At 42.2% G+C, this 23302-nt stretch overlaps 6 protein-coding genes across 6 annotated transcripts in view; 2 read left to right on the forward strand and 4 right to left on the reverse strand.

Moving 5' to 3' along the window:
- Positions 1–339, reverse strand: part of PCYB_082460 (hypothetical protein) — a gene marked incomplete at both ends in the record, with an annotated part of 4671 nt that extends 4332 nt beyond the window's left edge. Inside the window, one exon of the mRNA XM_004221984.1 lies at positions 287–339. Coding sequence (XP_004222032.1) covers positions 287–339 — 53 coding nt within the window. The remainder of the gene's footprint in view (positions 1–286) is intronic.
- A 1389-nt stretch (positions 340–1728) lies between these two features.
- Positions 1729–6678, reverse strand: PCYB_082470 (hypothetical protein; the record flags this gene model as incomplete). The annotated part of the gene is made up of 1 exon (XM_004221985.1): positions 1729–6678. A coding segment is annotated over one exon (4950 nt), but the record flags the coding sequence as incomplete, so codon positions are not given.
- A 5748-nt stretch (positions 6679–12426) lies between these two features.
- Positions 12427–13431, forward strand: PCYB_082480 (FAD synthetase; the record flags this gene model as incomplete). The annotated part of the gene is made up of 2 exons (XM_004221986.1): positions 12427–12776; positions 12825–13431. 2 exons carry the CDS (start codon positions 12427–12429, stop codon positions 13429–13431), a joined length of 957 nt encoding a protein of 318 aa, XP_004222034.1.
- A 912-nt stretch (positions 13432–14343) lies between these two features.
- PCYB_082490 (hypothetical protein) lies at positions 14344–15809 on the reverse strand (the record flags this gene model as incomplete). The annotated part of the gene is made up of 2 exons (XM_004221987.1): positions 14344–14426; positions 14546–15809. 2 exons carry the CDS (start codon positions 15807–15809, stop codon positions 14344–14346), a joined length of 1347 nt encoding a protein of 448 aa, XP_004222035.1.
- A 1109-nt stretch (positions 15810–16918) lies between these two features.
- PCYB_082500 (cysteine -tRNA ligase) lies at positions 16919–20189 on the reverse strand (the record flags this gene model as incomplete). Its single annotated transcript, XM_004221988.1, has 3 exons — positions 19696–20189; positions 18721–18875; positions 16919–18616 (listed from the first exon to the last, which is right to left on the reverse strand). Exons 1-3 carry the CDS (start codon positions 19934–19936, stop codon positions 16919–16921), a joined length of 2094 nt encoding a protein of 697 aa, XP_004222036.1. The 5' UTR covers positions 19937–20189.
- Positions 20190–21083: 894 nt separating this feature from the next.
- Positions 21084–22823, forward strand: PCYB_082510 (methionine aminopeptidase; the record flags this gene model as incomplete). The annotated part of the gene is made up of 3 exons (XM_004221989.1): positions 21084–22439; positions 22658–22732; positions 22773–22823. 3 exons carry the CDS (start codon positions 21084–21086, stop codon positions 22821–22823), a joined length of 1482 nt encoding a protein of 493 aa, XP_004222037.1.
- Between the last annotated feature and the right edge of the window lie 479 nt (positions 22824–23302).

A 23302-nucleotide genomic window follows, 5' to 3' on the forward strand; every position in this document is an offset into this window, starting at 1 on the left:
TAAGCAGCGTAGTAAGGACAAATCCACGTGGCCCATCTCGTTTTACACTTTTTTTTTGGGCTAAGACTGTGTGGGGGACAACTCGGCTCTTACTAGTGCTCCCCCTTTTCTTCGTCCTTCCCCTTAACGAGTATCCTGTAGGCATACCTGCGTTGGTGTTCGTAAGTGGACGCGCGCGTGGGAACCTATGTGTGAATTTTCTCATGTATCTACGTGAGCATCTAGTTATAAATCTACATATGCCTCTGAGCATGTGTGAGCTTTCGCCCCTCCCCGGTTAGATTACTTGCTCGTCCACTGCTTGATTATTCCGACCAGTAATTCAGTCCTTTCTTCCATCTCTGAATTTGTTCCTCTCTTTAGTGAGACCCTTTCCGAAGGAGAAATAGCTCACTTTGCAGTAGAGGCCCTTGCACAAATAGGCATCAATCACCGTTCGCACCTTCTGTGCTATGGTTCACTTTTGAATTTCCACAACGGGCGAATTGGGTATGCCCTCACGTGGGAAGTTATTTTGCTAAAATGAGCACAACTGGGGTTTGCTGGGCTTTTTTTTTTTGCGCAATTTGGTTACATAATTGCGTAGGTAATTTTTTTTCTACCCCGCGTGGTCCTGTCTATGTGGACATTTCAATTTGAGGTGGCTCTCCCATCAGCTTGGACAAAAAAGTTAACTTCAATTTGGAGCTGATAGATGCGCAAGGAAAGTATATTCACCATGGATGCGCATTGTGAGTACATTTTTGTGCCATTTTTTGGTCACATTTTCGCCACACTTTCGCCATTTTTTCTATTTTTCCCAATGCGCGTGTGCGGCGAGCGTGTATAGTGTCTCCTTTGGGCGGAGGAATCCTCGGCGGGAGCTTCCCCATCGGGGGCGCAAAAGTGAGGGCCACTTGGGGCGCAGTGGGAAAACAAAAGTTTCTTTTTTTTTAAAAACGCGGGAACAAGGTTTGTGCCGATCGTTTGACAAAAAGGAAGAAGTGGAAAGCCACAGCGGGGAGGCTAAAACGGAAAAACGAAAACGGAAAAACGAAAACGGAAAAACGAAAACGGAAAAGCGAAAACGGAAAAACGAAAACGGAAAAACGAAAACGGAAAAGCTAAAACGGAAAAACTAAATCGGAAAAACTAAATCGGAAAAGCTAAAGACACAAAGGTGATCCACAAAGTGATCCACAAAGTGATCTAAAAAGTGATCCACAAAGTGATCTACAAAGTGATCCACAAAGTGATCTACAAAGTGATCCACAAAGTGATCTACAAAGTGATCCACAAAGTGATCTACAAAGGGGATGCCACAAAACTGCTCTGTGCGGAGAAAAAATTAAAACTTAAAAAATACACCTCAGGACAACAACAAAAAAAAGACTGCCACTCGGTAAGGAAGCTTACACGCGCGTGCTAATGCGCATGTATACCGATGAGACTTCCCTCACATGTGCTAAGTGGCGTCCACCCCCTATTTGCACAAAAATGGGAAAAAAAAAAAACGGAAGCTGAGCAAAAAAAAAGTAATACAAAAGAATAAGTAGTTGTTATTCTGTAAGTATTTATAAAATCTTCCAATTCAGAGTAGCAATATTATCTTAATAGTGTAAAACAGTTTAGCCTTCGTGGAAATGAACCATAGACTGGTACAAATTATCGTTGCTCCTTTTCCAGAGATACTATCTAGGCACTAGTGATGACTCGTTAAATGATCCCCCACATACACTCTTCTTTTCTTTACACCTGGTTGACTCCGGGAAAAAAACCCTTGGTAAATTGCATAGAGTCCATAAAACTCTTGTAGTTGTTGCTCTCCAAGCTATTCTTTAGGGACTCTTTTATCACCTTCTTATCATAGTCGTTAAACTTTAGCCAGTCTGAACAAATGTCTATATCTTGTATGTAGTTCTTTCCTAATTGGACACCTGGAATTTTCATTAATTGCTCTATGGTCAGGTTACTTTCATCAATGGTGGGATGCACACTGTGCATGTCATTCGAGGGGGTACCCTTATGGTATGCGTTTAAGAAGTTATGTACCACGGAGACGTTTCCGTCATTTTTGTGTAGGGGCGTGGGTTCTTTTGCGAAACTTTGGGGATTCCACAGGTTGGCTGGGTTGGAATGGTTTGCCGATCCGTTTTGTGGAGCATACTGCGTGGAGCTGTTCGGAAGCAAGTGCACCCTCGTATTTGACATACAGGTGGCACCGCTCTGTGGCACATAGTTCACCCCGTTGGGTTGCATATAGTTGGCCACCCTTTGGTTCGTACTTCCTCTCCATCCCTGGCTGGAAGACTTCAATGCGCAGTTTTCATGCATAGAAGCAGTCTTAAGTACGCAATTTCGGTTCAGCTTTTCCTGAGAGCTATGCAAATTGAAGGTACTCATTGGGACATTGCTGTTTCTCTTCTCCTGCAGGGAGGTTAGCTTTTCTTTAAAAAAGGGGTAATTGTTATCCTGGTGTCCCGCGTTGTGGTTACCTACCAACGTGTTGTTACTCAGATGTATAGAACCCATTCCCTTCAAAGCAGGTTCTGCTTCAACAAAGGGGTTAATAAATGTCCTCTTAGCATTACTGTGCTGTTCCATTTTGCTGATCTCATTACTGACGTCTGCTTTCATGCAGGGGTACCCTATTTGGTTCATTTGCTCGCTCCTAAAAAGACACCTCTTATCGTTCGTGAAGGAAATGTGTTGCTTTGCATTCATGTCGCACATGTTGAGCAAGTCCTTTTCCATCTCTACTGAATTTGCCACTTTTTTTTGATTCTCTTGAAATTTTGGTACGGACATGGGGTTGTGTAAGGTACTGTTTCTCTTTTGGAATGGGAAAAGGAATTCCCCGCTGGGTTGGTTGTGGTGCACGAAGTGAGAGTTAGTTTTTTTCGTGCCCATCGGTTGGAGTGCTCCGTTTGCCGCGAATGACCCGTACGATGATCGCGTTGTGTGATGCGTGGGAGTTGCGGAACCCCCTCGAAAATTGTAATTTGTCTTATGTGATCCCTCCACAGTTTTGACACTCCTGTTGGGTGCAAATGCAGCATTGCTACCTGTTTGCATTTGATCGTTCGAAATTTCGCTGTAACATTTAGTGCCACTTATGCCCCCGTTTGTGCCGTTCTTCCAGTTTGGCATTCCGCTTGGATGGTTCAGGTGGGGAGTGGCGTAGTTACTCAGGTGGGAAGCGGCGTAGTTACTCAGGTGGGAAGCGGCGTGGTTACTCAGGTGGGGAACGGCGTAGTTACTCGTGCGACTATTAAGAGGGACTCCTCCATGCACGCCGCCAATCCTTCCACTAGCTGCGCTCAACACGTGGGCCTTTCTAGTATACATGCTATTGACCCGTTTCTTTCCCCCATCTTGCGTTTTCATTTTGCACAAGTAGTTTCTTACTTTGTCAATAGTGTTGTCGGCACTCTTATCTTCGTCGCTGTCTTTGTGGTCACCTGGTTTGTTGGTTGAGTCCGTATCCTGGGCCTTTCTTTCTCCCTCCTCCGTTTCTGCGTTGCTACCCTTCTGTTTTGCAATTCCCCTGCTTTGATCTGCTTCCTGCACGCTTTTCTGCATCTCAGTAGCCTCTCCTAACTGACTCTCCTCCTCATCATTCGTGTCCCCCTTCCCAGACGCACATTTGCTTTGGAAAAAATTTAGCTGTCCCATGAAGCTGCTGACGATGTTTCTGCCCTTTTTATTATCGCACAGGTAGTTGCTAGTCTCATTCGGGAAACAGCTCTCATAGCTCTGTGTGTTTCTATGCACTTCCTTGGTGTTACTCTCTGCTGCTTTGTTGCCCTCCTCCTTGAGTTCGCCACTTTTGTCCTTTTTCCCCTCATCGGTGGAGCTGCAGAAAGGCACGCTTTCATTAGTCCTAGTACACCTAACCGATTTGCTATTTCGGAGGGTAAAATTTTTAATTTTATTTGTCACAATTTCGGTAAATCTGTTGTATGCTGACTTGGTTTCGATTCCTTTCTTCTCATTCGTCTCGATTCCTTTCTTCTCATTCGTCTCGATTCCTTTCTTCTCATTCGTCTCGATCCCTTTCTTCTCATTCGTTTCGATCCCTTTCTTCTCACTTGCTTCACCCCCTGGGGAAAGCTTCTTTTCGTTGAACCCGTTTCCCAAGTTTATTAAAATTTTCAAATTGGCTAGCTTCTTAAAGTTGGTTAGGTTTTTCAAGTTGCTCTCCAAATTGTTAGAGTTGGCTACATCCTGGATGTCTTTTTTTTTGTCCCCCTGATTTATGTGCACCGAGTTGTCATTGCTCTTGGCACTAGCATATCTGCTCGTGTGCGTAGAACCCTGTGCATGCAGCAAGCCATTATTCATGTCGTTAAAGCTGTTCAGATTTCTCCTAAAGCCTGAGTACACATGATTAGGGCTTATCATTTTGTTGTACCCATTACTGTACCTTTTGTCTGTAAAGGGAGTTTGCCTTCGAAAATGATTCATCATGTTGCTGGTGCGTTTGCTGTCCAAAAGTTTGGGTTGTAAGCCAGACGGGTTAGCGGGGTTAGCAAGGTTAGCGGCGTTAGCAGGGTTAGTAGCGTTAACTGGGCTAGTAGCGTTAACCGGGTTAGTAGCGTTAACCGGGTTAGTAGCGTTAACCGGGTTAGTAGCGTTAACCGGGTTAGCAGGGATTGCGCTTTTCTGTTTGAGGGGGTCCTTCTCGCAGCGCTGGAACCTCTCGCCATCATTGCTATCTTTGCTTTCCTTTTTAAGTTGGTTCACCTGTTCTGCCGGGGCCATCCCCAGGGCATGCTTTTCATCTGCTTCTCCCAAATTAACCTTTGGTTTTTCAAGCAGCATGTCATCTTTCGAAACGCCGATTTGTCTTTTTGGGTTCCCCCACAGTTGGTGGTTGCTTCCTTTGGTGAGGTTTGCCACGGGGATGTTGGCTGGGTTAGTTTTATCCAGGAGCTTCACACCAGCCACCGTTTCCACTACTTTCCCATTTTGAGTTGGTAGGTTACCATTTCCGTTTTTCACTTGGGCCAACTTTCCACTGTAATTGTAAATAAAATCGTAGCTGTGATTCTCGGCAATCAGCTCCTTGCTGGCGCCAGAATTTTTTCCCTGTACTTCCCTCCACAAATAATTTTCCGATTTCATTTCGCGCACTGGGTGGAGACCTCCTAGGGGGGATTTACCCATTCGCATTTTATAAGTGTCGTTAAAGTTTGGCAGATTCGTTAGGGACGCCCTGTCTTGCGTTTTAACCTCGTAGGGAGCCACGCCTTTTCCATAGGCGCTGTTCATGTGGGAACTGTTCATGTGGACGCTGTTCATGTGGGTGCTGTTCATGTGGGCGCCGTTCACGAGTGCACTGTTCACGCTGACGCTGTGCATGTGGGCACTGCTCAGGCTGGGCACTCCGGGCTGCCCCTTCTTGTGCGGACACCTGATCTGGGGGACGCCTTTACTTTGCTGCACCAAGTGCGCGTTCGCGAAAGCCGCGGTAGTTTCAACCACGCCCGCTGCTCCTGCTGCGGTTACGGCGCTGGTCGAGCCGTACCTCTTCATATAACTCTCAACGGCGTGCATGTTGTCATCCCTGCTGTACTTAGGATAGTTAAAATTGAGGGTTGCCCTGGAGTCTACTTTCTTATTTTTTCCCTGGTCCAGATTCTCCCTTTTAATGCTGAAATTATTGGGCCAGAAAATTTTGCTTTTCCCCTTTATTTCCTCTGTAGCTTTTTGACCCTTTTCTGCCTTCTTAGTGGCTCCCACCTTTTTAACATCCGCGGGTGTTTTTTCTTCTACAGTTTTGGAGATTACCGCCGTTTTTTTCTGCCTCAAATTTTTTGCTAATTCATTTTTTTTCTTTCCATCGGTTAGATCGCTGGAATTCCGCTCATCCGCCGCTTCTCCTTTGTTGTTTTTTTTCGTTTTTTTCATTTTATTCATTTTTTTATTTTTTTCATTTTTTTCATTTTCTTCATTTTCTTCCTCACTTTTGGTTAGCTCTTTTGTGCCTTCCTGTTTTTCACGTGTCTTTCTAATCATCGAGTCCTTCAGTTTGGCGTTTTTGCACGCGGCAGGTTTTGCGTCCGTCTTCGTTAGGTTCGTGTGAGATTTGTTGTCACTGGGATTACCTCCTCCAGTGTTTCCGCTGACCCGGTTGCTGCCGCTCATAGCGCTGCTGCCACTGGAGGGAGCCAACTCCTTGAGGAAGGGCGTGCCTAACCCTTTACTCTTCCGTTTCGTGCAGCCAGTCGAATGTTTCTTCGCGTCATCGTTACCTGCGCCTTCCTTCTTGGTGTTCTTTATTTCACCCATTATAATGTCCTTTGTCAAATTACGAGTGTTGTTCTCTGTGTCTATCAACTTTATTGCTGATATGGTATCTCCCTCTTCATCGATCATGGGGGAATCCCTTCCTAACGTTTTCACGTTTGCCAAAGCATTTTTCCCCGCATCTGTGGCGGGAGTGCCGATTAGCTTCGTTTTCTGGTCACTGGAAGCGTCGCCCTTCATGGAGGTGTTTCCCGCAACATCTTCCCCCCCCTGCACGTGACGCGTGGTGCTCATCTGTGAGAGGATCTCATTCTTGTGAAGCAAAATTTTCTGACTGGTTAAGTAACCCGATATAATATCCCTCAAGCTTCTCTTCTTGGAGTCCTCCTCTAAGAGAATTAGTTTAATAATTTCGTTTATGTGTTTGATGAGGTTATCGAAGTCGTTCTGTACATGCAGAATATCGTTAAATAATGAAGCAAATTTCAAAGACATGAGTTCAAATAGTAGTTTGTCTTCTACTTCCACATCTTTGTTACTCCTCATTAGTAACACTATGTTGTTAAAATGAACGACCATCTTCAAAATTTCGTTAAAGTAGTTACAATTTTTTTCATTTCTCTCTATGATGTATGATTTTATGTCAGCAAGGGTTATATATTTTTCTTCCTGATTTTTTTCCTTCCTATTGCACTTTTTCTTCTCCAGATTTCCCTCTTCACAGTTAAGCGAACAGTCCTCCATAGGTTCCCCCTTTGCACTACCATTACGATGACACAGAATAGCGTCGTACAACAGTTCCACGTTGGACAAACTAATTTCGTAATTCACATCTGAGTAGGCATTCTTAAATGTATCGAATGTGATTCTTTCCTCTTTTATATTTAGTACACCCTTGAGCACGTCCTCCGTTATGTAGTTCGTCGCGTACGCATCCAAGTTGACCGATTCTTCCTCGAAGGAGAAGTTCATGGAGGATGTTTTTTTCAGCGCCTCCACGTTAAATGGGTTCGTCTCGTCTTCGCTCTGTTCGTTCTGAAAATGGGCATGGCCCTGTTCCCTGTGGAGCTCCTTTTCGGCCTCTTCCCTGTGGAGCTCCTTTTCGTCCTTTTCTTCCTCTTCCCCCACTTCGTTCACCACCCCGCCCACCACTTGGGCACTTTCCTTCTGTTCGTTCTTCCCAAAGTCAAAGTACTTGGACACATGCGAGACCTCAAATTGGTACTTTGTAAATATTTTTTCTAACTCCGCGGAACCGTTCCTGCTGCTCCCACCGCTTCCACCGCTTCCATCGCTCCCACCGCTCCCACTGCAGGAGTCGCTTCCGGGGTTGCTACCCACATGCGGAGACTGGAATGCTTCATCCGGTTTGCTCTCGTTTTGCATAGCAGCCTTCTGGAAGTCCCCACTAGAAACGTCTTCCACGTCCTTCTCTGTATTCTTCCCCTTGAGGGGTACGCACAAATTGTTTATATCGCTTAAGTTATAACCCAGCTCAGCATACACCCTCTTCCTCGCCTCATCCGCTATGGAGGAAATATCTAGCAGGCTTTCTTTCTCTATGAGAGAGGGCGAGTGAGATTTCCTGTTGCTGTAGTTCAATTCTTCTAGCGATTTGTTACTTAATGCTGGTTTGCCAATTGTGTTACTTATTTGAAGTTCGTTTTTTCTATTCTTGTGTTCACCTTTTTGAGACTCTCCATCCTTTGCATCATCACTCATTTCCTGGTCAGAATATTTCTGAATATAATCATAGGAGTTACTTTTCCCAGTGCTATATGTAGAGTACCTTTCCCGTTTGGCTTCCTCATCAGTGCGTGTGTCTTCATCCATAGCGGCCTGTTCATCCATAGCGGCCTGTTCATCCTTAGCGGCCTGTTCATCCTTAGCGGCCTGTTCATCCTTAGCGGCCTGTTCATCCTTAGCGGCCTCTTCACCCCTAGCGGCCTCTTCACCCCTAGCGGCCTCTTCACCCCTAGCGGCCTCTTCATCCCAAGCGGCCTCTTCATTGTTGTCCGCATGGAGAAGCATCCCATTTTGATCCTTTCCACCACTTAAGTCAGCATCTCTAGATGTTTCTCCAAACTGCTTCTCCCCTTTGAATGCTGTGGTGTTATCTAGATGGTCAAACGCGTGGCTTGAGTAACACGAGTATACATTATTCGACTCATTGAATATATCTTCATCCTTACAACTGCTCATGTAGCAATCATTTTTCGTATCGTTTTCGTTATACTCTGGTAGGAACATGGTCCTGTGGAACTCAGTCATAATATTTTCCTTTTCTCGATTTTGGAGCATATGCTTGTCCTTCTCCCCAAAGTGATCACTTTGTTTATCTTCCACTTTGTCATTACCCATTTGTTCCTCCAACAAATTTGTACTCTTTCCTTTTTCTACAACCTCAGATTGGTCTTCATTAAAATGGCTCAGAAATAACTTCGAATATTCACTAGTCTTGGACACAAATTCGTCCAGCATACTTATGGTGTACTGCATTGGCGTTTCTACATTTTCTTTTTTTTCATTTTGTTCATTAGATGTGTTTTCATCATGTTCGTTTTTTTTCTTCATCATAGATTCTTTCCCTATTGTGTTGTTGTTTTGTTTGATCAGGTGGTCATTCAGTACTCCTTTCATGTCTCTACTCGCTACATCCGAAAGTGGAGTCCCCCCCTGTTCTTCCAACTTACATTTTGTTATACCTTCCGAGTTGTCCTCCTTCTCCACAGAAAAAAACATCGTATCGAAATGAGGGGGATATTATCCTTTTGGGGGTCCTTTTCTCTCCGTTACGGAATGTTCGTTGGGAAGGGTGGTCGACCAAACAGTTTTGATAAATATTGGACTAAACAATTTATGAACAGCGCGTCAGTAGGCGGAAAAAGGGTCACAAAAAAGGTCACCAAAATGGCCACAAAAAGGGCCCACAAAAAAGGTCACAAAAAAGGTCACAAAAAAGGACACAAAAAAGGACACAAAAATGGACACAAAAAAGGCCCAAAATGAGACCACAAATGAGGCCACAAAAAAGGGGGGGAACTGACGAGATGTAATTTGGCGGAAGCTACAACGACATGTCTGGGTCACCCCGTCGGAGCTTCTTGCGCCTTATTCTGTTTAATTTTGAATTCCTTTTATGGCTACACTTTCGAAATAACCTTTCGTGTTACTCGTGCGTGCCGATTTTGTGGTCCAAAAGGGGCACCACGCGGCCGTCGGCATGGTCTAGAACTGTGTGCAGTCCTTGGGGCGACGCGGTGAAGGAGCCAGTGGTGACGTGGAACGTCAAACGGGTGAAATGTGGCGGAACAGAGGGGAGATATGTGACGAAAGAGAGGGGCGATATGTGACGAAAGAGAGGGGCGATATGTGACGAAAGAGAGGGGCGATATGTGCGGGAACAGAGGGGCGATATGTGGCGGAACAGAGGGGTTTATCCAAGAACACCCGCAAGGGGGAATGAAAAACAAACGCTAAGGGTACACCCAAAAACTGCGCAACAGGGGGGTCAGCAGGAAAATTTCCGCGACAGGTATGTTGTCAATGCAAAAAAAAAAATAAATTTCACAAGTTAGACAAATTGCACAGTAAGTTGTCTTACGAGCATGTCTGTACTCAGAACTGTTAACGTTGTCCAGAATACTGCCATAAAAAATGTTGGACGGAAAAAAAAAAAGAAAAAGTGAGCGTGAAATTTACAATGTAAGAAACATACATAGAAAAAGAAAACGAAAAAAGTGTATGTCTACAAAGAAAACAATGTCCTCAAAAAGGGGATTTGTTTTTGTGTTTTTAAATTTTTTTTTTTTTTTACACTTTTTTGCCCCATGTAATATGCTTAATTTTTTTGTTACACTTAATTTATGGATTTACAAAATAACATTTTGGCAGTTAAACAAAAAAAGTGAAATGCCATCGAACGTTTTTTTTTTCTTTTTTTTTGCAGCATATTCCGTATTGTCAACCCTGCATAATGTCACATACAAAATGGGAAAACGAAATGACAAAAATGCACGAAAGTGCAAAGGAGTAGCGTTTTGTATGGTGGTCAAAATATGTACTGCTTTGTCCGCACCATCTTTGTAGTGTATTTTTTTTTTTTTTTTTCAAATGGGTTGGACAATGGGAACTTCACATTAGGAGCTGCACGCACATTTATTTAAAAAAAAAAAGAAAGGAAGGAAGGAAGGAAGGAAGAAAGGAAGGAAGAAAGAAAGAAAGGAAGGAAGGAAAATACTTAACGAGTGGGTATACTGCTACTCGCGAACGCCCCCCCAGAGCTGCAGAATTAAAATTTAAAGCGTGTTGCCCGTCCCTGAAGCTCGAAAAACAATTTCTGTAACTACGCTGCCAAAAAGACTGTTCCAAAAGTGAAGCAACACTTTGTTACGCAGAATTATTTTTTGCTTCCTTACCACTGCGCTGCATATTAGTGGTGCCTCAACTATCGCAATATGGTTGCCTTTCCCCCCTTCCCCCCCTTTTTTAACCGTGTCAACCGTGTCAAACGTATCAAACGCGTCAAACGTGTCAAACGTATCAAACGTATCAAACGTATCAAACGCGTCAACCGTGTCAAACGTGCCATGCGTGTCGAACGAAGTGTGTACTTGTGTGCGGCGGCAGCGTGGGGTGGCTAACATAGAGCGTTGTGAGGATGTTCTCGTACGTGTCTGTGTGTGAAACGTCAGTGGTCTGATTTGTGTGCATTTCCAATTTTTAAAGTGAGTTAACTACGCGTATATTTCACGTGGGTATAGGTAAAAATATACCCTCAGGGGGGAAGAAAAATTTAAGTTTTGCACGGATGCACAAGCACACACAGGGATATGGCATCTTCGCATTTTTTTTTCATTTAAAGTAGCTCCCCTTTGAGGTGATGTGGGGGTCCGGAGCGCATATGTGCCGAAAGAACCAGATCATCCTCTTTTTTTCACAAAATGTAAACGAAAATTTTAATCCAGCATTAACGCACGAATGGTTAACAGGAGTGGCCATTCTCAACTTTGTCTACATTTCATCCTTTGTTTAATAAATAAAAAGTGAAAATTGCAATTCGAATATTTTGAGGTCATGCTAAGGTGCCAAGTGGGGCGAAATGGTCACACACACATGTTCATATATATATCTTAGCATGTGGATTTTACATAACAAGCAACATTTCCCTTTCTGGTTTTGTTCCCTTCTTCTTCCTCCTCACGCACAGCACTCCGACGTTGTCACCGCCTTCTCTCGAATGGTAAAATGATCATGTCGAAAAAGGGGAATGGAATTAATTCAGTTCCTCCCCCCTCCAGTAGGGGTTCCACAAAAAAAAAAAATTATCCCGATGAAGCAATGTATAACATGGTACGAAACTGCGTAGCGAACAAAGTAGTAGAAAAGGCCAACATTAACCCTGGCGCGCCGTTCAGTTCATTTTGCCAATTTGTCCACGCTTATACAAAATTTCGATTCTTGTGCAGTTTCTATATTTAAGGTTGTTCACAAGACTGTTCACAATGGCGTGTTGGTAACCCCTCGTGCGTGTTAAGTGGGTCAATGGAAAAAAAAGGGGGAATTACAATAGTTGCAAAGCTCTCGCATAGTTTCGCCACAGTTTGGGCATAGCCTCTGCAAACCTGTTTTAATATATTTATCTCAGTGTATCTTTTCGCGCTATGCATTTCTTCGCTTTCTATGTCACTGTTGCTTTACTTTTTGTCCGATCTGACGGGAGGCCCATTTACCACTATGCCCGAAATGGAGAAAGGTGAAAGTGCTTTTTCTGTACACTTTTTCTTGTGCTTTTTTTTTTTTTGCCTCCTTTGCGTTGGCCCCGAACGGAGCCCCGTTTCGCAGATAAGCTGACACTTTTAATATAGTATTTCCGCGCGCCCTTGTGCAATTTCAAAAGGTTTCTACCGTTAGAGATTTTTGTCCTGTCAGTTATTTTCTTTCACCGTAGCATTTCCCTTTTTGAGTAAATTTTTTTTTTTATGCATTATTAATCGCGTTCTATACGAAAGAAAACGCGTGGATACTCGCGTAACGTTAAAGTCGCTTACTATAACTTTTTTGTTTTTTTTTTTTCCCACTACTGATTAACATGTAAAAAAATATGACATGAGATGCAATCCCTCCCCTTTTTTTTTTTTTTTTAATCCTTTAAAATAACGATAAGACCCCGATTCATATGAAACGTTTGAAAGCATGGCATCCGCCGACGAGGATGAGTGGAATGATTACTCGAACGCCCTCAAGTTGTCTGAAAAAATCGAACAATTACATAAGGAACATGTTAAAGAGAGAAACCAATTAAAAGAATTCAGTGGTAGAACGTCGAGCGACTGCTATAAGCCGCATCAGAATGAAAATAAAATAGGAAACGATGCAAAAAACCGTGACGTTATAAAACGTAGGATGTACAATTACGATGTTATTAATTATTATAAAGACGAAACGATATTAAGGAAAAAAATAATGGAATTGTCAGATGATATAATGACAGCAATATATCACATTTACGATATTTTTCGTCTTTGCAAGGATAATGTTTTTCTGTCCTTTAATGGAGGGAAAGATGCTGTCGTAATTTTACACCTTTTCAGGTGTGCATATGCTAAATACATACATGATGTGAAGGGGGAAAGAAAAAAACCAAAGTTAATTTACTTTAAAGACGAAGTAAACGAATTTCCAGAAGTGTACCAATTTTTAAACGAATGTGTATATATGTACGATTTTGACATTACTGTTATTAAGGGGACATGGAAAAGTAGCATTACAAAATTTATAGAAACTTTCCAAAAACAACATCGAATTAGCAGGATAGATCAAATGAAGGAAAATTTCGTCGATTCTTGTGAATTCTTCCCAACTATAGCATTTATTAATGGCACAAGGTTTAACGACACGAATAGTGAAAAGTTACAAATTTTGAATATCAGTTCAAGGGGACTCCCACCATACTTGTATTTAAATCCAGTTTTTTACTGGACCTATGGAGCCATTTGGACATTTATTTTATATTTTAAATTTGATTATTGCATTTTATATAATCATGGCTACTCCTCCATCGGTTCAGTCCATGATACCGTGAAAAATGAATTCTTAAAATGCAACGATTGCTATTTACCTGCCTATTTCTTGAAAAACTGGGACTACGAAAGACACAATAGAGTATCACCTGAAGAGAACCAAGGGGAAAATTCCTAACAGCGTTAATTGGCGGGTGTGTGGGGGGGAGTGCTCCACGGGAAGGACCTCCTTCTTTTTTTATTTCACTAAATGAAAAATGGCGCGAGTGCATTTTTGCTATTAAAGGGAAAAAAAAATAGATTATATGGGTAACCACAAACACACACATTTGCAACATTTGGGAAAAAATTCTGAACAGTTCATAAATTTTTTAAAATGTGGTGCTTTTTGAGGTGGTAACTGTTTGAAAATAAAAAAAAAAATAACTATTTGGGAGAATTAAAAAATGGCTAGTTCGGTGAATTAAAAATGGCTAGTTCGGTGAATTAAAAATGGCTAGTTGAGCGAATTAAAAAACAGCTAGCTTTCCTTATTCCCCCTTTTATTCGTTTGCTAAATTAAGAACAGAAACCGAAAAGTATTCCCGTGCGCGCATCATGTACAGCATATGAAAAAATTTGTACTACCCCAATAAATTGTTTCACATATAAACACACATTTTAGGCAATTTTTTTTTTTTTCATTGCCTTGCTTTTTGATTTATACGTAACATATTTGAACACTGCTCATTTGTGTAGATTTAATTTTGATAGGAACCTGCTTTTTCGACTGCTTTCTCGACTGCTTTCGCGACTGCTTCTTCTTTTTTTTGTCTTTTAAAAACTAAGATACGCTTCACTGCCGTGCGTAAATTTTTCCCATTGGGGGAGAAAATTTAAAGCAAAATCTCAATTACTGGTAAAGATGAACATCTTTGTAGACACACAACATCAGTCATAAAAACGTGCCCCAATTTTGTGCGCGCAAACGTGCCAGTACATGTTTCACTTAAAAAAATAAAATACTCGCACAGTTAGTGGAGAATGGGACATATACGCGGGTGAGGAACGTGGGTGAGCACGTCACACGCATGCATACAAATGTGCATACTTAGACAATTCTGTCTAATGTAAAAACTACTACATTTGGCGAAAAATGTACCAACGTAGTACATCCGTGAAGGAGCAAATTTGCTTTCAAATTTGGTGACAAAAAAAAAAAAAAAAAGAATAGTGACACAAATAGAGTATGTTTCGATATGCGCACATCACACATTGCACTTACGGAGAGAAGACGCTTCCATTTTAGCTACTTGCGCCACCGGAGTTGCCATCTGTATCCGAATTGTACTCATTAAGAATGCTCGAAAGGTCATCCTTCTTTTTAATGACAAAGTTGTAACTCTTTTCGAAATTGTTCGGTTTCGCACTTTTTGCAGTGCCTACAACTGATAGGCGGCTTTTAAAAATGCTGATTCTGGGTTTGGGTATGGGCCCTTCCGTTTCTTGCACGCCATCAGTACTCACTTGGTTTGTTCTCCGCACCTTTATCGCTCCTTCCATGCCTGCTTTTGCCGCTTCGTCACTATGAATATGCCTTTTTTTGGCTCCCTCCGAGAATTCTTTCGTTTTACGTAGGGGGCTCTTTTGCAGTGTGTCATCTCTGGCGCTTTCGTCGCAGTTGCTGTTATGTGAGTCACCGTTCTGGGAGTCACCGTTCTGGGAGTCACCTTTCTGCGAGTCACCGCTCTGGGAGTCACTGTTGTATGGGCCTGCCTCCTCTTCGCTCGCCTCCCCCGCGTCTTCCTCTTCTAACACCTCCTCCTCTATGATGACGTCGTCCTCGGCCGCTATCGACCCTGTTGTCGCGCCCCCGGGCTGATCTGCAGCCGCCCTACTTTTGCGAAGCAAAGTGAAAAACGCCTTTTCATCCTCCGAATCTAAATTGTTCATAAAAAAATTATTTTTATTATTATTCATTTCGCTCTTTTCGTACAATTTATGTAGCGCCTTATTGATGCTGTTAAATTTGTCAATGTGTCTTCTGTTAATATTTTTCAATTCCTCCAATTGTTCATTTGTTTTTAATTCCAGCAGAGCATTGTAGGACTCCTTTTCTTTGTTCTTCAGTTTATCTTCTTCTTTGATGATATTATTTTCTCGATAGTAATCATCCGCAATTTCCTGCTCCTTGTGTGCATCATATGTTCTTATTCCTCCAGCTATTAAAATGTAGTCTCCATTTTTTGGATCCGTTTTGAAAATAATTTCATTTTTACATTCAAAGCATTTTCCATAAAATTGCCAAATTGGGATGTTCAGGTAACTTTCGTCTCTTAATTTCTCAACTTTGGAATTGAATTTCGTTCCAACGTACGTGAAGCTTTTGCATTTGTTACATTTCAATGTGAAGGGATACATCATTCTGATGTTTAAAAAATGCTTCTTCTTTTTGTTATACTTATTGCTTTTGTTTTTCTTTCTTTCTATTTTTTTCATCAATTTTTTGCTTTCTGTTAATTTGTCCGGATCGAAATCCGGGGGGATGTACTTGTTCAGCACTTTCCGTTCGGCCATGGTTCAGGTGAGGTGGTGGAGTAGTGGAGGGGGCAGTCACAGGGAGGAAGTGAAAGAAAATACGACACGAATGGTCTACTCGAGGATGGAAAATGTGCAGAGTTGGGATACCTACATAAGTGTATCTCCTAAATCACCCTGTTGCAGTTGCCTCTTCACCCTCCTCACCCCTCTGTTGCGTTTATCCGTTCGGTTGGGCGCCGGGGACGTTTTTTTCCCCTCCCTAAAACAACTGCAAAGGTGGGGGGATGGGAATTCCCATTTTTTTTCATCATCCGAGGGGTCATTAAAATGGAAAAAATATACCCATCACGGTTATTTCTGCGTGGTAGTTAGGGAAAATAAATTGCTTCGCAACGTGGCAAAAAAAAAAAAATATATATATATGGGACGGCAAACTGTTGCATTATATTGCATGAGGGCACCAAGTGAGCAGGGGAACTTTTGCGAGGTGCCAAAAAATAATGAGGACACTGAGCGGATCGCTTGTTCATTTTTTCTGCGAATCGCTTGTTCATTTTTTCTGCGAATCGCTTGTTCATTTTTTCTGCAAATCGATTGTTCATTTTTTCAGCAAATCGATTGTTCATTTTTTCTGCAAATCGATTGTTCATTTTTTGTGCTACTCGTTTGAGCTTCGCCACCCCCCGAAACGATATTTTTTTCCCCACCGTATTCACCCCTTTGCCTATTTTTCGCTTTACACAAATGAGCGCATTGGCTGATTGCTCTTCTTTTAAAAAAAAAAAATTGATGGCAGCTTTCTCCATTTTATCATTTCCCTTTTTGCTGTTTCGAAAGGAAAAACGTGAAACGCGCGGGGGGCTTCTCCCGAATGCCGTCGTTTTCCCGTCGCGCACGATGGGTGTGTTTGCAAGCGGTAAGGAGAAAAAAATGGGAACATTGGAACAATTGGAAAAAATGGAAAAAAATGGAAAAAAATGGAAGTACGTGCCAAAAAATGGCTGTATGTGCCAAAAAATGGGAATAATTGTCAAAAAGGGCAAAGAGGGGCAAAACACTTTTTATCATTTTTTTTAAGTGCAAAAAAAACATTCGCCGCAAGGGGCTGCCTGGCCACGTTCGCTACGTTCACCGCTTCCCACCGATCACTCCCGCTTGTCATTCTGGTCACTTTTTCCCTTGGGGGCTGCGGCTCCCCCGGCGGCGTCCTTCCTCTTACTGAGGTCCTGCTCGCGCTTGCGCTTCTCCTGCTGCAGCTGGTTCTCATCGAGCACTTTGACGACGAACTCGTTGTTGGGTCGGTCATCGATGAGTATCCCGAGATTTAGCAGATGCTCATCTCGTAGCAAATCGCACTCCTTCAGTAACGTCTCATTGTTAGCCTTCACACTGTTAACAAACTCAGCGTAAAGTAGGTCCCTCTCTTGGGAAGGAGGATTACTTCCATGTTCTTGTCCCCCCTTCTTAGTAACATCTTTTGTCTCTTTCGTAATTTTCCTAATCAGTTTAGCATTACTCTGTAGTGTGGTCCGAATGTTACTTCTATACGTTCCAAGCGTGTGGAGAAGCTGATCAAATTTGTCATTCTTCCCACTTTGCGATTGACCATACACCAACCCGAAGGTCTCCAATATGAAGGAGATATAATGCTTCAATTCCAAGAGTAACCCAATTTGTACTTTCTCATTTTGTAAGTATATATTAATTTCAGAGATTAGTTTTTGTATCGCTAGGATAACTTCAGGTGTATTGAAATTGTCTAGAAGTGCCTGATGTATTTTGTTCTTTGTTGAACGGAATAAGTTGTTAAGGTTGTTATCCAGATGGGTCCAAAATAAATTGGAGTTACTTAAGTGGAAATTTTTTATCTTCATCTCGAGTAATGCGAAAAAGTTGAATACAAATTTGTCAATTTCTACACACTGAATCATGCTTTCTCCATTTGGACTATAATTCATGAAGCTGTCCCATTTGTTCAGTAAGAATAAAATACGAATTTGGTTGGGGGTATACTCACTTAGCATATGTTTTATGGTTATAAAATTTTTTAAAGATTTGGACATTTTTAAGCCTTCTATATGTAGATGGCCTGAATGAAGAAAATAATTGACCCACTGACTTTCATCAAAGAAAGCTTCACTTTGAGCTAATTCATTATCATGATGTGGAAATCGAAGATCTACTCCCCCACTATGTATATCAAGAATGTTTCCTAAAATGTTACTAGCCATTGTGGAGCATTCTATATGCCATCCAGGTCTTCCTTTTCCCCAAGGAGAATCCCAATAAGGTTCATTTGGTTTGGATGATTTCCATAGAGCGAAATCATATGAATTTTTTTTCTTCTTTGATATGACTCCTAGATCTCCTTCTCCTTCCAGAATTTTCGTTTCATCCTTCACAGAGAGTGGTTCCATGCGCGCATAAAAATGTTTTGGGTTTTTTTTAAACTCGTCAATATCGAAGTATACACTACCTTCTTCACTTACATAGGCATATTTATTGTCAATAATTTTTTCTATATAATGAATAATTTGGTCAACATATTCGCTGACCCTGGTGATGGCTGTCGGGAGAAGGACATTCAGCTTTTTCATGTCTTCCCAAAATTCATATTCCCATTTTCTCGCTAGTTCTGTAAAGGTTACTTTCTCTTCTTCACTTCTTTTAATAATTTTGTCATCAATATCTGTTATGTTTATCACCATGAAAACGTCGTACTTGAAATAATTCACGAGAATCCTCCTGATGATGTCGAAGCTGACGTACGTCCTGGCGTGACCCAGGTGTGCTGCGTCGTACACCGTGGGTCCACATGCGTACCACTTGATTAGGTTTTTCTCCTGAGATGGGAGGGGGGGTAGAGTAGGAGTGGTTGTGGTGATACACTGTTCAGCATTCTCCTCGATCTTTCCCATTTCTCCACTCACATCCGCTCGCGGCTTACCTGCGGAACGAACTCCACCTTGCTTCGCGTCAGGGAGTTGTTCACCAGCAAACCCGTTATTTTCTTGCCCTCCTTGGGCGGCATGTCCCATTGGGGTAAGCTACTACTCGTCTCCATGCTGCACTGAAGCGCTTTTGCCTTGGCTGCGTATCTGTCTGCTTCACGCGCGGAAAGAAAAAAAAAAAATAAAATAAAATAAAATAAAATTACAATGCTGTTGCTCGCGACCGTGGCTATTTTCCTCCCCCGTTAAACTTGCACAGTACGCGCACAGGTGAACGGAAAAGCTTGTTCGAAGCACCCACAAAATGTGTACAAACACGGGGAAAAAAGCTACACAGGGAAAAGGGCTACACAGGGAAAAGGGCTACACAGGGAAAAGGGCTACACAGGGAAAAGGGCTACACAGGGAAAAGGGCTACACAGGGAAAAGAGCTACACACGGAAAAGGGGCACACCGGGAGGTTATTCCTCACTTGGGGGGAATGACCAACTGGGTGTAATCGACTGGGAAGTCACGCGAAAAAAGGTCACAGTCTTTTGGGAACAAATTCGAAATGGCTTATGCATAGGCATGGAAATGCATAACCAACCGTTTGCTGCAAAGGTGGTCAGCGTGATTGTTGTGAAAAATTGAGGGGTGAAAATATTCGCTTCATTTTTTTGCTAACATAAGCAAGTATCCCAAAGGGACGAAGAAAATAAAATTACGCGCAATGGAAAAAAAAAAAAAATATATAAAAAATAGAGAGAAGATATAACAGTGGGTATGGCTCACACTTGTGCATTCACCTCCACGTGATGTATATCTAGTGAAGGATGTACATTCGAATTGTGTGTGTCGCTCCTATGAACATACCAACCGTTGTGTGTACTATCGGCATGCATTCATCTGTGCAGTTACATAAATTGTGAACACCCTTTTGGTTTTTTTTTTTTTTTTTTTTTCTTCTTTTCTTCTTTTTCTTTCCTTACTGTGAAAAAAATGGTACCCCTTGCGATGAAATGAGTTGCGAATAAAATACATCCCCCGGGTGCTCCACGGGGTCTTCTTCCTCTTTGTGAAAATGAGCCTTTCAAAACCGATTAGTAGTGACCGGGGACTCGTGTCGTGCCCACTGCTGCGAGCGCTCCTGGGAAGCTTTAGCGATACAGAGAAGCTCTTTTTGTTCGAAATGGCGAAAAGGGCTGAGCATATCAAAATGAAAAGTTTCATTTAAATTTTTTATACATATATAGTCTGTATATATGCATTTGCGGGGTTAGGGACGGTGCAGGGCTAAGCAACGATCTCCGTTTTGCAGCTCTTCGCGCAGAGTTAGAGCCAGTCGGGAAGAACCAACATTGGACGGAAGGCGCAGTCACAGTTCTGATCGGTGATCAGTGATCGGTGATCTGTGATCTGTGATCGGAGTTCGTCCTCACAATCGCTAGTGTTATCTTATGACAATGTTAATATAGCCCCAAACAGAATAAAGCATAACGAGAGGAAAAAAAAAAAAACAGCATACCGTTGCAGTGCAGTCAAGTGAAGGGTCGGTCGGATTGCCCATATGTATATCGTGAAAGTGTTCATACGTGCATCCCCTCCATAAGTGTATGTCGCTGGCAATACGGCAGAGTACGCGCGTGGGGAATGCAAATAAAACCAGCCAATAATCAAAGGGCTCTCAGTCACGTTGCATACAATTGCACAGTAGAGTTTTTTTTCCGCTTATGCCCAAGTATGAGGCAGTTCCCAATTTTGTGAACGGATTGGCCCCCCCTTCTGCATGTCGTTTTTTTTTTTTTTTTATTTTTTCTTCTTCCCACGTACAACATGTTTCTGTTCGGTTCGACGTGATTCGCTCCGATTTGAAAGAAAAAGGGGAATCTCGATTTGAAGCAAGAGTGGATGTTCACCTGGAAGCGACGCGCAAACCAACGCGCAGCTGCCCGCGAATGTGGATGCCTGACTTGGGGAAAAAAAAAAAAAAAACAATAATAAAATAATAATAAGTGGAATTGGCCCAAGGGGTGATGCACAATAGCTCCACCCGCTGCAGAACGAATTAGAAAAAAAAAGCAGCAGTGCGCGAAGGGGGAAAGAATCGTGCACGTAATACATACCTAGCGAGGCACATATGTATATATGCACATAGACGCATGTGCGCAAGAACGAATGAGCGTGGAGCGTAAATCGGCGCGGCACATATCCACACATGTTGGGTGGGAGCCCAAAGGGTGTAACTTATTTGGCACGCAAAAGGTGTGACTTTTTTGGCACGCAAAAGGTGTGACTTATTTGGCGCTCGAAAAAGGTGTGACTTTTTTGGCACGCAAAAGGTGTAACTTATTTGGCTCCCTACAAGCGCGTGCGCAACATGGTACATGAGAAACGCGAGTGCGAGGTGGAGGACAGAGACGATGAAGACCGAGGGGATGACCACAACCAGGTCAATATCAAACAGAATGCAGAAAACGAAGACATATGCAATGGGTGTGGGAAAGAGCTAGCCAAAAAATTGAGCTGCCCAATATGCTTGAAAAAAAAAATTTACAGCTATTTTTGCACACAGGAATGTTTCAAAAATTCGTGGAAAGAACATGTGGAAAAAGTACATGAAAAGTGGGAAAAAAAGGAGAAAGAGGAAAAAGGAAATCATCATATCCAAAGGGTCAATAACGAAGAGGAAGAAAAAAAAAAGTTAATGGAAATCATAAAAAAAAAATTATCACCTGAACATTTTGATCCAACGAACAGAAAATATTGGATTTATGACAGGCATTTGAAAAATTTCGTCAATTTTGTATTTACGGGGAATTTGAGACCTTGGCCAATAACAGAAATCAATGCCGTGCCGGCACATATAGAAAGGCCAGATTATGCATTCACATCCATCCCCGAATCGGAGTTAAAGTATAAAAGGAAAAGCGATATATATGTGAATAGCCAAGACGAAATTGAAAAAATAAGGGAGGCATGTATTTTGGGAAGGAAAACATTGGACTATGCCCATTCGTTAGTAGCACCAGGAGTAACTACTGATGAGATTGACAAAAAAGTTCACAAATTTATTATAGAGCATAATGCTTATCCTTCAACTTTAAATTATTATAAATTCCCCAAATCGTGTTGCACATCTGTAAACGAAATTGTATGTCATGGAATTCCTGACTTGAGACCATTACAAAATGGGGACATAATCAATATCGATATCAGTGTCTTTTTAAAAGGAGTGCATGCAGATTTGAATGAAACGTTTTTTGTTGGTGATGTGGATCAGGTGTCAAAGGAGGCTAAGGAACTTGTACAGACATGCTACTTTTCCCTAATGGAATCGATAAAAAAATGCAAACCAGGGATGTTATATAAAAATATTGGGAATATCATAGATTCCTATGTTTCCAAAAAGGGTTTTTCTGTGGTACGTACTTACTCGGGTCATGGAGTTGGGAAATTATTTCATTCCAATCCTACTATTCCTCATTTTAAAAAAAATAAAGCCGTTGGAATTATGAAGGCTGGTCATGTGTTCACCATTGAGCCGATGATAAATCAGGGACACTACTGTGATGTCTTGTGGCCTGACAAGTGGACCAGTGCCACGTCTGATGGGAAATTATCTGCCCAGTTTGAGCACACTTTGTTAATTACCGACAAGGGCGTCGAAATTTTGACCAAGCGGCTGACGGACTCGCCGAGTTTGGGATTCGACACGAGGGATGATTTGTACGAGGTGTAAAGTAGCGCACCGGAGGGTTTCGTTTCCCTCCTTTTTTTTCCCGCCCCCTGACGCTTTGGGTGTATCCACATGTTTGTGCTTATTCATAGGTATTTTTTTTTTTTTTTTTTTTTTTTTTTATGCCTTCCCATTTTGTCAAAAATTTTCACCAAAATGTAACCCGTTTTGTTTCTCCTAAGCGGCCTTATCGTGGCTCCCTTTTTTTTTTTTAGCCCATTTGCGGCAACCATTTCGAGGAGTACGCTGACGAGGAGGGGTGCAACTGTGCAATTGTTGTGCGTTGTCCGGTGGGTAATCCGAAACGTGTTTTTTTCCTTCACGCTCAAGCGTTTTTACGTATCACCCTTCGCCGTTAAACCGGTGCCGCATTTCGTCTGAGCAAATTTGCTTCGTATGTTTGCTGCGACCCGTCTGAGGATGGAATTTGGCGCTGGTGATTTGTGTCCCCCTGTTTGGGAAATACCACATGGGAAAAAAAGAGACAGTCATTTTTGTGCTGTCCCAAATGGTGTTAATTTAACCAAGCAGAATGATGATGTGGCTTCGTAAAAAAAAATGATTCAAGGATGGTGTGTGCGTGAATTTTTTTTTTTTTTTTTTTCCTCTTTTTGCCATTTTGCTTGGCAAACTAGCATATAGCAAATAAAAGGGGGGAAAACATTTTTTTGGAAAAACGTGCTAACGGGTAGGCGCCGGGGCAGCAAGCCACCTTGGGGATGGTAGAATACGTGTAATTAATCTGCCCGACGGGGATGGCATAAATGTGCAGATATATAGGGTGTTAGGAAAAAAAAAAAAAAAAAAAAAATGGGGAAGCAAAGCGAAGAAAAAGGAAAGCACAACATAGCCGAGCAGAG

This window comes from Plasmodium cynomolgi, chromosome 8, assembly GCF_000321355.1.
Source record: "Plasmodium cynomolgi strain B DNA, chromosome 8, whole genome shotgun sequence".
Classification (NCBI taxonomy): domain Eukaryota; phylum Apicomplexa; class Aconoidasida; order Haemosporida; family Plasmodiidae; genus Plasmodium; species Plasmodium cynomolgi.